Raw genomic sequence first — 13,161 nt, forward strand, 5'->3', positions numbered from 1 at the left:
GGGGATTAGGGGTATAGCTCAGCGGTAGAGAGTTTAGCTAGCATGAGCAAGGCCCTGGTTCAATCCCTAGCACCACAAAACAAAAGCCTCTAAGGGAATAAAGAAAATTTTCCTTCCCCAATACTTCATTGTTTTCTCTGTCTCTCTCAAAGTCTCAGTATTTGACAGCCTTAGTGCCCACCTCTCTCTCCCTCCTAAGAGAGTGGTGTCACGAGTTTCTGCCTAAAATTGCTGTGGCTTGTATGAAGTAGACCTTATTTCTCTGACCACAGTTGATCCAATGAAAGATAAGTATTGATGCCAAAGTCAAAAGATCGATGCTAAAGCCAAAGATATATGTTAGGACCTCATGTGACACCCTGAAAACTTCACCTTACTCACATTCTTGGATGATGCTAGGAGATAGGTACTCTTTGTTCCATTTGGCACCTTGTTAGTGGTGGACCTAATAAGTGGTGGAATCAATTCTGTCTGGCTTGCATAATTGTCTTTCCTCTGAAAGAAGAAAGAGATACAAGGAAAAGTGCTATGCAGAAAAAAAATGTGTTATAATTTATAATAGCTACTAAAAATGTTTTTTTAAAGAGAACTATTTAAAACAAAAGAAAAAATAGATACTATTTAGCAGTCATATGTAGGCATTGTGCTGAGTGCTTTATGTGCATTATCTCATTGTGTTCTCATAATAGTCCTGTGATGAATGTCCTGGTTTTTTTTTTCCCCATTAAAAGATGGGGCTGGGGATGTGGCTCAAGCGGTAGCGTGCTCTCCTGGCATGCGTGCGGCCTGGGTTCGATCCTCAGCACCACATACAAACAGAGATGTTGTGTCTGCCGAAAACTAAAAAAAATAAATATTAAAAAAAAAAAGATGATGAAACTGAAGTTTAGAATCTTGCCTAAGACCCCAGTTAGTAAGTAAGTGATCAGCTTACCCAGGTCTATGCAACACTAAAATCTGTACTTTTAGCTAAACTAGACTAGACTACTTAAAATAGTCTAGACTCTAGACTCTATATATTTCCCTAAGATCAAACATGCAAAAAGCCCTTTATAACCTAAAGAGTGTGCAACCTGTGTAAGAGTCAATTCTGGCATTTTATAGTTTGTGATGTATAATTTGTGTATAATTTTAGTAAAGTCTATCTTCCTACTGGACTGGTAAGTTACATAACGATTTTGTTGCCCATTGTGTCCTGGTATCTAGCACACAGTAAATTGTTAAAAAAAATTGTTGAATGCCTGAATGGATGTGTCACTATGCTTTTTGCCTAAACCATAAGATTCTCAGCCTTACAAATAGAATAATGCATTTATTCATCCATCTGGCAAATATTAATTGAATTTAACCAGTGTAGAGACGATTGTACAATCTTGGCCTTGAACTTTATGGTAGAAGATATTAGAACAGAAGTCCAGATTTCCCATCTCAAATTATTTTTCAGGGTAAAGAGTATGGATGCAATTCAAACCTGACACAATTTAGGGTATCTAAAACAAGAAACCTCTCTTTTTTAGGAGAATAATGTCATATGATTAATAAAGTTCCATTTTATTGTCTTATAATTTTCCTTTTAACTTTATAATGTCTTAACATCATGAAAGACTCAAGCCAGAATGACTCTCAGTGGTCATTTAATCTAACTTCTTTACATTATATAAAGGAAAACAGAAGCCCACAGAAGGAAGTAACTTGCTTACGGACACATAGTTACCAGTTGCAAATCTGAGACTAGAATCTAGTACTTCTGCACTCTGGCTCTGGGCTCATTTGTTCCTTCATTCAACAAATGAATATTAGTCATTCACTTTGTGCCAGGGATTAGGTACACAGACATGAAAATCTGACAAGGCCCCTTCAGGGACCTATGAGCCTTGGGGAGTTCAGGGAATCTGGTAGAAGAAACATACAAGTAAACAATTTAAACAGTAAACAAGTAGACAGACAAGTGAAGCAACAGTGTGGTTAGAGTAGGTTAAGGAAGCAGAGGGTAGTAACATCCAGGAAAACATCTACTTATCCCAGGCATCAGAGAGGACTTCAGAGGAGGATTGTTTGAAGAAAGAATTAAAAGGGCAGAAAGGCGAGGAGAGGGTGTTCCAAACAGAATGTCTTGCATTTATAAAAGCCCAGAGGCATGAAGCAGCATTGTGTTTCAGGGTAACTATAAAAACTGTATAGTTTTTTAGGGAAGAGAAGAGAAAGAGCCATATCAAGGAGAGCTCTTGAGATCAAGGTAACATTAGATTAACTAAAGTTGAATGCTGCCATTTCTTCCCACCTGATAAATCTTCCCTTTAAATTGGTCAGATATTGATAGGTCTACAGAGACCTCTCCAGCAAAAACTAATGTGTTTGGGAGCTGGCACATCTGGCTGATAAATGCACATAATCACACTCAAATAATCACACTCAAATCTGTAGAGAGAAGGAAGGAGGCCATATGAACATAGTTCCTCTCTAAACATAGTTCCCCATAATTGTACCTCTCAACCATCTGCTTGTGATATAGCTCAAATCAACAGACTGACTAGGGACTCAGCTCTGCCACCAGCTTTAGCAATATTTAATTAAATTAATTAATTAATTTATTGATACTAGCTATTTAATCTGGGGGTACTTAACCACTGAGTCACATCTCCAGTCCTTTTTATTTTTTTATTTTGAGACATGTTCTCACAAAGTTGCTTAGGGCCTCATTAAGTTGCTGAGGCTGGCCTAGAACTTGTAATCCTCCTGCCCCAGCCTTCCAAATCGCTGGAATTACAGGTATGCTTACACATCTGGCTTCAGCAGTATTTTTAACTTCTTTGTAATTCAGTTTCCTCACCTGTACAAAAGTTACCTAACTCATAGAGTTTTGGGGATAATTAAATGAAATAGCACGCAGCACAGTTGTAGGCAGGCAAGTGCTCAATCAACACCAGTGGTGTTATATCTGCATATGTGTGTATTTATGTATACAAAGTTTCATAACATCAAAGGTAAAGATAAATATTTTTAGATTTGAAGATAAAAGTTGTATCTTCCCCAGCATCTAGTCCTGAGCCAGAATAGATCCTTTAGAAGAAGCTTGAATAAGTAGATTAAAAATACAGATTTGCTGTATTTATTCAAAATTGTAAGATCTTATTCAACAGAAGAGAATTTGTTAGACAATTTAACATTTACCTCTTCAGGTGCCAATATTTTACCTACCATTTTCAGTGGAAAACACTAGACATGATAAAAGATACTAGTCTCTTGTGTACAGAATTCTAATAAAAAACGTAAACTTTTTAAAGACTCAAACTGTCTATCAACCTATAATGTACAGCAGAGATGTAGGTCTGGTTTTCAAGTTTTTCAGTCTCCACTGTCCCTTTTCTGCTTGGAACACTCACTTTCCCTGAGATTAAGGTGTTTGCCTCTAGCAACTGACTTAGCTGTTGTATATGACTTGGGCAATTCCTTTTCTGCATCTGTGTCTTCATCTATTAAAAAGGTATTATATTTAAACTCTTTTTTTTTTAAAGAGAGAGTGAGAGAGGAGAGAGAGAGAATTTTTAATATTTATTTTTTAGTTCTCGGCAGACACAACATCTTTGTTGGTATGTGGTGCTGAGGATCGGAACCCGGGTCGCACGCATGTCAGGCGAGCGCGCTACCGCTTGAGCCACATCTCCAGCCCCTATATTTAAACTCTTTAAAGAAAGGAACGCTGGCCAGGTGCAGTACCCTACACGCCTGTAATCCCAATGGTTAGGGAGACTGAGACAGAAGGATCACAAGTTCAAAGCCAGCCTCAGCAACTGCAAGGCGCTAAGCAACTCAGTGAGACCCTCTCTCTAAATAAAATACAAAAAATAGGGCTGGGGATGTGGCTCAGTGGTTGAATGCCCCTGAATTCAATCCCTGGTACCAAAAAGAAAGGCAGGCAGGCAGGGTATTGTGGTGTACACCTGTAATCCCAGCAATCTGAGAGACTGAAGTAGAAGGATTGCATGTTTGAGGAAAGCCTCAGCAATTTAGTGAGAACTTGTCTTAGGAAAAAAAAAAGGGCTCAGTGGTAGAGTGTCCCTGGGTTTCAACCCAGTACCACAGATAAATAAAAATAAAGAAAGGAATCCTGTTTACATAGTAAGTGCTCGACAAATGTTTATCAAGTAATGGATTGGCATGAGGACCCAATTAGTTAAGATAATAAAAATAATTATTGTTGCTGTCATTGAACGAGAGCTTCTAGTAGAACTTCCACTTCTCTTGGAGGTTGTCATTTCTAATCCACTGTATCTTAGCCAAGTTTGCTAGAAAAGTGGACATTAAATAAGAGCCTATATGCTTGCAGAAGGAAAAAAATACTAGTTTTTCACTTAAATATTTGCAGAGCACCTTTTCTGTGCTGCCTGAGTGCTAGATGCCAGGGTACTAATTTGAACAAGACATAATTCTTTGAACTCTCAAACCCTCAAAGAGGTTATGGTCTAATAGAAGACATCTGCTTTTCTTATTTTATATTTCTTTTTTCTTTTTCTTTTCAGTACTGGATATTGAACCCAGGGATGTTCTACCACTGAGCTGCATTCCTAGTCCTTTTTAGTTGTTTTGTTTTGTTTTGTTGGTACCAGGAATTGAACTTGGGGGCATTTGACCATGAGCCACATCTCCAACCCTATTTTGTATTTTATTTAGAGACAGGGTCTCACTGAGTTGCTTAGTGCCTTGCTGTTGCAAAGACTAGCTTTGAACTTGCTAGACTCCTGCCTCAGCCTCCTGAGTCGCTGGGATTATAGGAGTACACCACCACACCCATTGTATAGTGCACTTTCTTGAGGGCAGATTATCTACATAAATTATTTGAAATATATCTTGTATTGGGCTGGGGTTGTAGCTCAGTGGTAGAGCTCACATACTTGCATAGCACATGTGAAGCACTGGGTTCGATCCCCAGCACCACATAAAAATTAAATAAATAAAACAAAGGTATTGTGTCCATCTACAATTTTTTGTCCTCATTTATTTATTTATTTATTCTATCATTTCATTATATTAGTACGAACTAATGGATATTTATTTTATACTTAGAGTTATAATCTAACTCAATACCACATTATTTTGTTGCTCAATGTCTTTAGCCATTGGGAATTTTTTTTTTCAGAACTGGGAATTGAATTATAGTATGATGTAGTGCTGTGAACTTCATCCTTAACTCTCATTTTTAAATCTTTTCCCATATTTGTAGTGTGCATTATAATAATACATAGTGGTAGGATTTGTTGTTATATATTCATACATGCACCCACTCTAACTTTGCCAATATCATTCCCTAGCATTTCCCCTTTCTTAAAGTTCTTTTTAAATATTTTATTTTTATGTGGTGCTGAGGATGGAACCCAGTGCCTCATGCATGCTAGGCAAGCGCTCTACCTCTGATCCACAACCCCAGCCCTCCTCTTTCTTAAATTTTATTTTGAGACAGTGTCTTGCTGAGTTGCCCAGGTGGGCCTTGAAATTGCTATCCTCCTACCTTAGCCTCCCCAGAAGCTGGGATTACAGGCCTATGCCACCATACCCTGCTGCCGTTCCAAATTCTTCCAGTTGGTTCTTGTGTCCCTTTGACATTCTCCTATGGTTTTGTTTTTTGAATACCTCCTTACTTTCTGAAACTATAAAATACTCAGATGTCATCATGTATATTCCCTTCCCAGTCCTAGAATCAGACATTTCTTTAAGGAAGCCTAGTTTCTTTTATTAGATAATGGTATTATAAACCATTAAATGGGCTCTGGGTGTCATTAATTTTTTAAAAGTGTTTTAATTAGAGTATAACATTTATTCAGGTAAGAGGACAAATCATAAGAGTATTGCTTGATGATGATGATGATGATGATGATGATGATGATGATGTGTGTATGTTGCTTGGGATCAAACCTGGGGCCTCACATACGATAGGCAAATACTCTCCACTAAGTTATATCCCCATTCTCATTTAATGATTTTTTTTCCACTGGAGATTGAACCCATGGGTAGTTTACCACTGAGCTGTATCTCCAGTCCTTTTTATTTTGAGGCAGGGTCTTGCTAAATTACTTAGGACCTCATTAAATTATTGAGACTGGCCTTGAACTTGCAATCCTGCCTCAGCCTTCAGAATTGCTGGGATTACAAGCATGCTCCACTACATCCAGCTCACTTAATGAAATTTTAAGGCAAATTACCCAAAGACCCGAAGTTACAATTCCAAAGTCTCACTTCATACTATTCTAATATCCTCTACTCTGCCTTTCCCATGGCATTATAAAACAAGAAGAGAGAAAAACTCTAACCATCCTTTGAATATTTCCTCCTTCCCTCCTTCCATTTATTCATTAGTGTTAATTGAGGGCTTATTGAGCACTAGACAGGGAACAGAATAAAGTTCCTCCTTCATAGAATTTATATTTTAATTGGAGTTTATTGTTCTAATTAATTGATAAACTTTAAACAAAATAGCATATAAATAGGTAATATAATATCAGGTAACAACAAGAGTGATAAGGGGGATGAGGTTGTATGTAGCTCAGTGTACAGCACTTGTCTAGCATGTGTGAGGTACTGGGTTCAGCCCTCGAACCACATAAAAATAAATAAATAGGCTAAATGCGGTGGTGCACACCTGTAATCCCAGTGGTTTGGGAGGCTGAGACAGGAGGATCGTGAGTTCAAAGCCAGCCTCAGCAAAAGCAAGGTGCTAAGCAATTCAATGAGATCCAGTCTCTTAAATAAATAAAATACAAAATAGGGCTGAGGATGTGGCTCGGTGGTTTAGTGCCTCTGAGTTCGATCCCTGGTATAACCTCCCCCCAATAAATAAATAAATAAAGGTATTGTGTCCATTTACAAATAAAATATTTTTTAAAAAAATAAGGAGTGATAATGTGTCATTTTAGATAGGGGCAGCCAGGCCCTGTGCTGAGATGATATTTGATCAGTGATTGAAGAGTGAGCCATATTCCAGGTGAGCTACACAAGCAGAACACCAGAGAGAAGGAAGAAGGAAAGGGAGCTGGCACTTCCTACGTACCAGGTACTGTGCAATATGGTTTCCATACCTCATTTCATTCAGTTCTCACAGTGCCTTTCAAAGGAGGTAAGATAATCACCTCCATTTCATGGACACTCAGATAGGTTAATAAATTACCCAAGGTCACCCACTTAGCAAATGGCAGAATCAGGACTTGAAGCCTCATCTGTCTGGTCCAAGGCCCTCATTTTGCCTTCTCATCCCTGTGAGCTCCAGAGAGATCCTTGCCATCAGTTTGTACTTGAGACCTGGAAAGGCCAGCTGGATGGGGCCTCTTTGGTTTGGGCATATTTCCAGGGCGATTCTTCCCCAGGCTCAGCATGTCCAAGTATCCCCGAATCACAGATGGTCTCAATTGCTTATCAGTCGGAGGCCTGAACAGCAGGGTGTTCCTCAGCCCTGCTGGGCTGTCCTCAGTGTGTCTGTGCCAGCTGGGCACAGAGGCCCTTTGTCTCAGAATGTCTCTTCAGCCAAGTTTTCATGGTCAAGTCTGGGAGCTAACAGAATTAACATTCACACACACACACCTTGTGACTCCTGCATCATTCAGCTCCTCATTTGAATTCCAGCTTCTTTCTGCCTGATTTTGTGTTTTGACAATGGTCACTGCTGTCACCATTAGTCTTCCACTCATATCTATTTGTATCATCAACTCGATGATTCTCCAATTCAATCTACTAACATTCTTGCATATTTTAATGTGCCAGTCCCTATGCAAGTTCTGGGATTCCTAAAGCTCCTGTTGTCCCTGAAGCCACTAGTATTATGACCTGATGACCATCAGACATGGCAACTTGATTCAGTGGCCAACAAATTATATATGAAGGTAGGAGACTTGGGTTCAGCAAGCATTTCTGCCACCGATTTATTATGCCTTGGGAAAAACACTTTTCCTCTCCAGGGCTCAATTTCCCCATCTGTACATGGAAGGTTGAATTCTCAGGACCACTCACACCTTCTTCATTAAAATAATGTATAAAGAAAATAAAAAAAAACTACTGGTACACAATAGGCATTCAATAAGATTAAGTTCCATCTCATTGAGTTTAGTTTCCTGGGTTCCCTGAACCAAGAATGATTTGTGTTGGCTAATAAGAGCATTCTGATATCTGAAACATCACTTCCCAGGGAAGTTCATTAATTTATTAATTAATCTATTCATTCAACAAAAAAATATTGAGCACCAACTACATGCCTGTCCCAGGCACTATTCTAGATGCTACAGATATTACAGTGAACACAACAGGGAAGCACTGAGTTCTCAGGAAATTAATCTAGTGATGAGGAGAGCAAGAAAGAGGACAGAAAAGGGCAGGGGGTGAAAATATTTTAAAAAAGAAACATAGTGGGAAGTAGTCTAAAATATTGAATATGCAAAAGTTCACAAGGGAAGTATTTGGGGTATGGAAATGTTCTGTATATTGATTATGGTGGTGGTTACACAGGTGTAGACATTTTTCAAAATTTAATGAATGATACACTTGATTTATATATTTATTTATTTTGGTACTTCAGATTGAACCCAGGAGCACTTAACTACTGAGGTACATCTCAGCCCTTTTTCTTTTTTATTTTGAGACAGGGTCTCAAAAAGTTGTTGAAGGTCTCCCTAAGTTGTTGAGGCTGGCCTTGAACATGCAATCTTCATGACTTAGCCTCCAAAAAGTCACTGGGATTATAGGCATGCACCACCATCCTCAGCTGAATGATACAGTTTTGTTGTTGATTTTTTTTTAAGTTTTGAATGATACAGTTTAAATAAGTAAATGAATGTTTTATCTCAAGAAAGTTGATTACAATTTAAGTCACATAAAAGGATAAAATATTTTTTTTGATGGATAAACAAGAAAAGTCCCTGTCAGGAAACATTTAGACAGAAATCTGGACAATGAGAAGGAGGAAATGTAATTAGGCAGAAGTCACAGCAAGTGCTAAGACCCTGAGATGGAACTGAGCTGGCAGTATCTGAGAAAGAGCAAAGAAGCCACTGTGACTAGAATGTAATGAGTAAGCAGAAGACAAAAGTGGAGGGGCAGGCAGGGGACAGGTCACAGAGATTCTTGTAGGTCACAGTAAGAAAGATGGATTTCATTTTAAATCTAATAGGAAGGTGCGGAGGTTTTTAAGTTTCAAAATGATATTATCTGATTTACATTTCTAAAGGTTGCTTCTGAATTTTATATCAAAAGAGAGTAGGGAAAGCAGAAAGACCATTCAAGTTAGTGAAATAGTCTACATGAGAGGTGGGTAGTGATAGGGCAGGTAAAACATAGCAGGCTTTGAATATATTTTGAAGGTAGAATCAATTAGACTTCCTGATGGAAAAAATAAAGGAATCAAAGATGAATCTTAAATTTTCGATCTAAACAATCAAGTGATATGTTGGTCTACTTACCAAGATGGAGTAGACCAAGGGAGAAAGATCAAGTCTGAAGGAGAACGCCTAAGTTGTGCTTTTAATGAAGTCTAAGATACACATGAATTTATGGACATCTTGTTTTATGTCAATATTTATGAGTTTGAATAAAACAAGTCAGTGCTTAAATCTTTCCAGTACTTTCTAGTACCCTAACAGTATTGGATTTCTGGATTTTCTAAACTGAGGATAAGCCTCACAAACCTGCCTGGCACAGTGGTGCACACCTGTAATCTCAGCACCTCAGAAGGCAGAGGCAGGAGGATCACAAATTTGAGGCCAGCCTCAGCAATTTAGCAAGACCCTGTCTCAAATTATACATTTATACATTTCAGATGTCTCAGTCCTGCTGCTATGGGAAGATTATTTGAACATTCTCTTTCTGGAGTGTTATTTTTTGGTGTGTGTGTCAGAATTCAGTCCAATCATTCAATCATTCAACAACAGTCCTTAACCTGGTACCTCTCTAGGGCAGCCACTGACTTTGATATTGAAAACACAGAGGAAAATCAGAGAAAATAGCCAGTGTGCACAGGGACGACACAGAAGCACAGAGGTGGCGAAGTGGCATAGGCAAGCCTTCCTGGTAAAGAAAGGTCATGAAGAGTTATCTTTACAGCATGTAATGTGCTGGATTTTATTCATGATTTTGACCTCATCAACTGTCTTGGGGCTTAGGTCTTGAAACTACTCTTTCCCTGGTTTCAAGGGACAGTTCAGAAACGTTGATAAAACCCTTGGGCATTTCACTCCTGCCACTTTGAACAAGTGGAGTTAGTCCTTGGGGAAATGGATGCAGGTCTATGCATGATTTCTTTGCTTCAGAAAGGAATTACGGTGTCAGTTAAAGCCAGGCCAGGCAGGGAGGAGGGCCTAAGAGCTGGCAGTCAGAAGCTTGCAAAGGTTGGGCTGAGATCAATCAGGAAATGGGAGGCTAGCACCCTGTCTTTGGAAGAGGCTGTGCCTTATGCAAAGTTTCCTCCACAGCCAATTAGTGAAACTAAGGGATTTCTTGCATCCCACTCCTCAGTCAGCACCTAAACATTCCCCTGTGTGTTGGCTCTGTGACATACATCTATAATCCCAGCAATTTGGGAGACTGAAGCAGAAGGATCACAAGTTCAAGGCTACTCTCAGTAACTCAGCAAGACCCTTAACAACATAGCAATAACCTGTCTCAAAATAAAAAATAAAAAGGATTGGGGATGTAGCTCAGTAGGTTCAATCCCCAGTACCACTGTGTTCATGTACAGCCTCACTACTTTTCACCAAGAAATTACAATAATGTCCTAGAGGGTCTTCCCATCTCTGATCTCTCTGGCTAGCTTCACAATCCATCTCCATATCTTTGCTGACGTGCTGTATGACACAGGTCATGTCTGTGTCTCCTTGCTTACCACCTTCAATAGTTCCCCACTGCTTTCAGCAAAGGCTAGGCTCCTTGGTACCCTTGATTCAGCCTCTGCCTTCTCTACAGGCTCACCTTCTCTAGTCTCCCTTCACACTTTCAGTTCCCTGGAGATACCACTACAGGCTGCATCATCATTTAGAGCCTTTGCATTTGCTGTTGTTCTGAATTGGAATGCCCTTCTTCCCACCTCTGCTTAGCTGTGGACTCTTGTTCATCCCTAAGAACAGTGCTTGAGTTTTGTATTCTTCCTTGAGTCTTCCTGTCCCTCCCTCTTGTCTGGGTTATTCCCTCCTTCCTCTGCACCACCTCTGCACCTGACTACCCTCAACATGGTGTTGCTTGTATCACAGATGGGGAAATTGAGTCTCAGAAAGGGGAAAGGGCTTATCCAGGCTTTGAAGTTGGAACGTGGACTCAAATCTAAAAGTTCCCAATTCCTAGGTAATTTTCTTATTCACTCTTCTCTCAAAGAATCAGATTTTACACACACAGAGGAAGAGTATTTGTGTGTGTGTGGGGGGGGGACGGGCCCTGAAACAGTACTGTTGAAAATGTGTCTTTAAATAAGCAAGATCTGACATAATTACCTGATGGGCCTGAGACATTTCAGGGGAAATGCTGAATGAGATGACCTCCAAGGTTCTCTAAGCTCTATTTTATGAACCACAAAAATTTTCACTATCACAAATAATGTTGTCATTTTCCCCTCCAGGGTTCACTTGTTTGTACTTTGGAGATGAAAGGGAGGGAAAAAACATGTACTGCACATCTACTATGTACTAAGAACAATTTTTTGCCCTTCTTATCTAATTTAATTCTCAATATTCATTTATTAGAAAAGGACATTGAAACGTAGACATAGTTAGCTACTGGCCCAGGGTCACACAGCTAAGAAATAGCAAGCAGGGACTTAAACTGTGGTCCTTCTGGTTCTAAATGAGCCCAAACAAGGAAAGTCAGAGGGATCACTGGGGCAGGTGATTGGGGAGGATCAAGAAGGGTCTGGTCCAGGGTCACTCCCACTGCCAGAACGCTTACCCCCATCTTCGAACTCCTCGCGCAGGTAGACTTGGCGCTGCACCTGTTCCCCCAGTATGTAGGTCGCCAAGAGCAGTGGCAGCAGCTGCAGCACCTTCATTTTGCAGAGGCCCCGTATCCCTGCGCCCAGCTTCCGAGTGCAGGTACCTGGCCAGCTGTTGTGCGCTGCTGCCGGCTGCTTCTACCTGGACCCCCCCCCCCACCACCAGGGGCCTGAGGTCTCTGTACTTGGCCGCCTCCCATTCGCGGCCTTGGTGGGGGGAATGAGGGCTACAGCCAATGGTTGGGGACCACGCTCTGAGAGTGCTGGAGGAGCTAAGGGGCGGGGGAGTGGGGTGGGGTGGCAAGTGTTATGAGAGCTACAGTAAAGGGTCCCTAGAGAGTGGGGGAGTGGCAGGGCCAGTTGAGGCTGGCCTCAGGGTTCCCCTGAGCCTACTCAACTTTGGTGTAGCTGGTTTCAAAGCGCTCTCTCATGATTCTTTTCACTATCCTTAGGTCCCTGTATCCTTCTATCTTTCCTTCCATCCGTGGGTCCATCCATTCCCTAGGGCTATGAAGAAACTGTGATAGCAGAGTGACCTCTGTTTAACAGAAATATCTAGGGATCAGAAGAAGTCTTAATCCAGCATGAGATCTCAAGGAAGCTTCCTGAAGGAGGCATGCCAAGGTTGCAGGGAGAAATGGGAAGGAGGAAGAGGAGCAAAGGCAATACTACCTGAAGACACAGAGGAAGGAAAGACTGGCGAACTAATATTACTTCTACATCAGCCTGTACATTTCAATCACGGTTATTTCCCCAATTGTGAGGAAAATGGAGCTCAAAGAAGGGGGAGTGTACCAGCGTTTGCTAATCATTGTACTGTGCTAAGCACTGCAGCTGGCACTCAAGTGCATTATACAATTTAATGTTCACAACCAAGTGTTTGAGGAGAGTGGGGTTTTTTTGTTATTGTTGTTGTTTGTTTTGTTTTCGGTATGGGGGACCTTTATTTTATTCATTTATTTATTTGCAGTGCTGAGAATTGAACCCAGTGCCTCACACATACTAAGCAAGTGCTCTACCACTGAGCCACAACCCTAGCCCCAGGAGGGTGTTTTAAGGCTCACCTTACAGGTGAACAAACTGGAACTCTGAGATACAAGTGACATATACCATGGTCATATAGAAAAAGAGTAGGGAATGGAAATCAGAACTTTTTTTTAATTAAAAGAATTTTTTTTACTTGTAGATGGACATGATACCTTTATTTAATT

At 40.3% G+C, this 13,161-nt stretch overlaps 1 protein-coding gene and 1 long non-coding RNA gene across 2 annotated transcripts in view; one reads left to right on the forward strand and one right to left on the reverse strand.

Annotated features, from left to right (window-relative positions):
* The window catches only part of LOC101960961 (calreticulin), a 29,043-nt gene extending 21,679 nt beyond the window's left edge, over window positions 1–7,364 (reverse strand). The window contains exons 1-2 of the mRNA XM_078026241.1: window positions 7,254–7,364; window positions 182–191 (exon numbers count right to left, since the gene is read on the reverse strand). Of these exons, the coding sequence (XP_077882367.1) occupies window positions 182–191; window positions 7,254–7,364 (121 nt within the window). The remainder of the gene's footprint in view (window positions 1–181; window positions 192–7,253) is intronic.
* The window catches only part of LOC144368053 (uncharacterized), an 86,355-nt gene that overhangs the window by 53,235 nt on the left and 19,959 nt on the right, over window positions 1–13,161 (forward strand). The gene's annotated exons all lie outside the window — the stretch shown is intronic.

The sequence above is a fragment of the Ictidomys tridecemlineatus genome, chromosome 11 (genome assembly GCF_052094955.1).
Source record: "Ictidomys tridecemlineatus isolate mIctTri1 chromosome 11, mIctTri1.hap1, whole genome shotgun sequence".
Taxonomy (NCBI): domain Eukaryota; kingdom Metazoa; phylum Chordata; class Mammalia; order Rodentia; family Sciuridae; genus Ictidomys; species Ictidomys tridecemlineatus.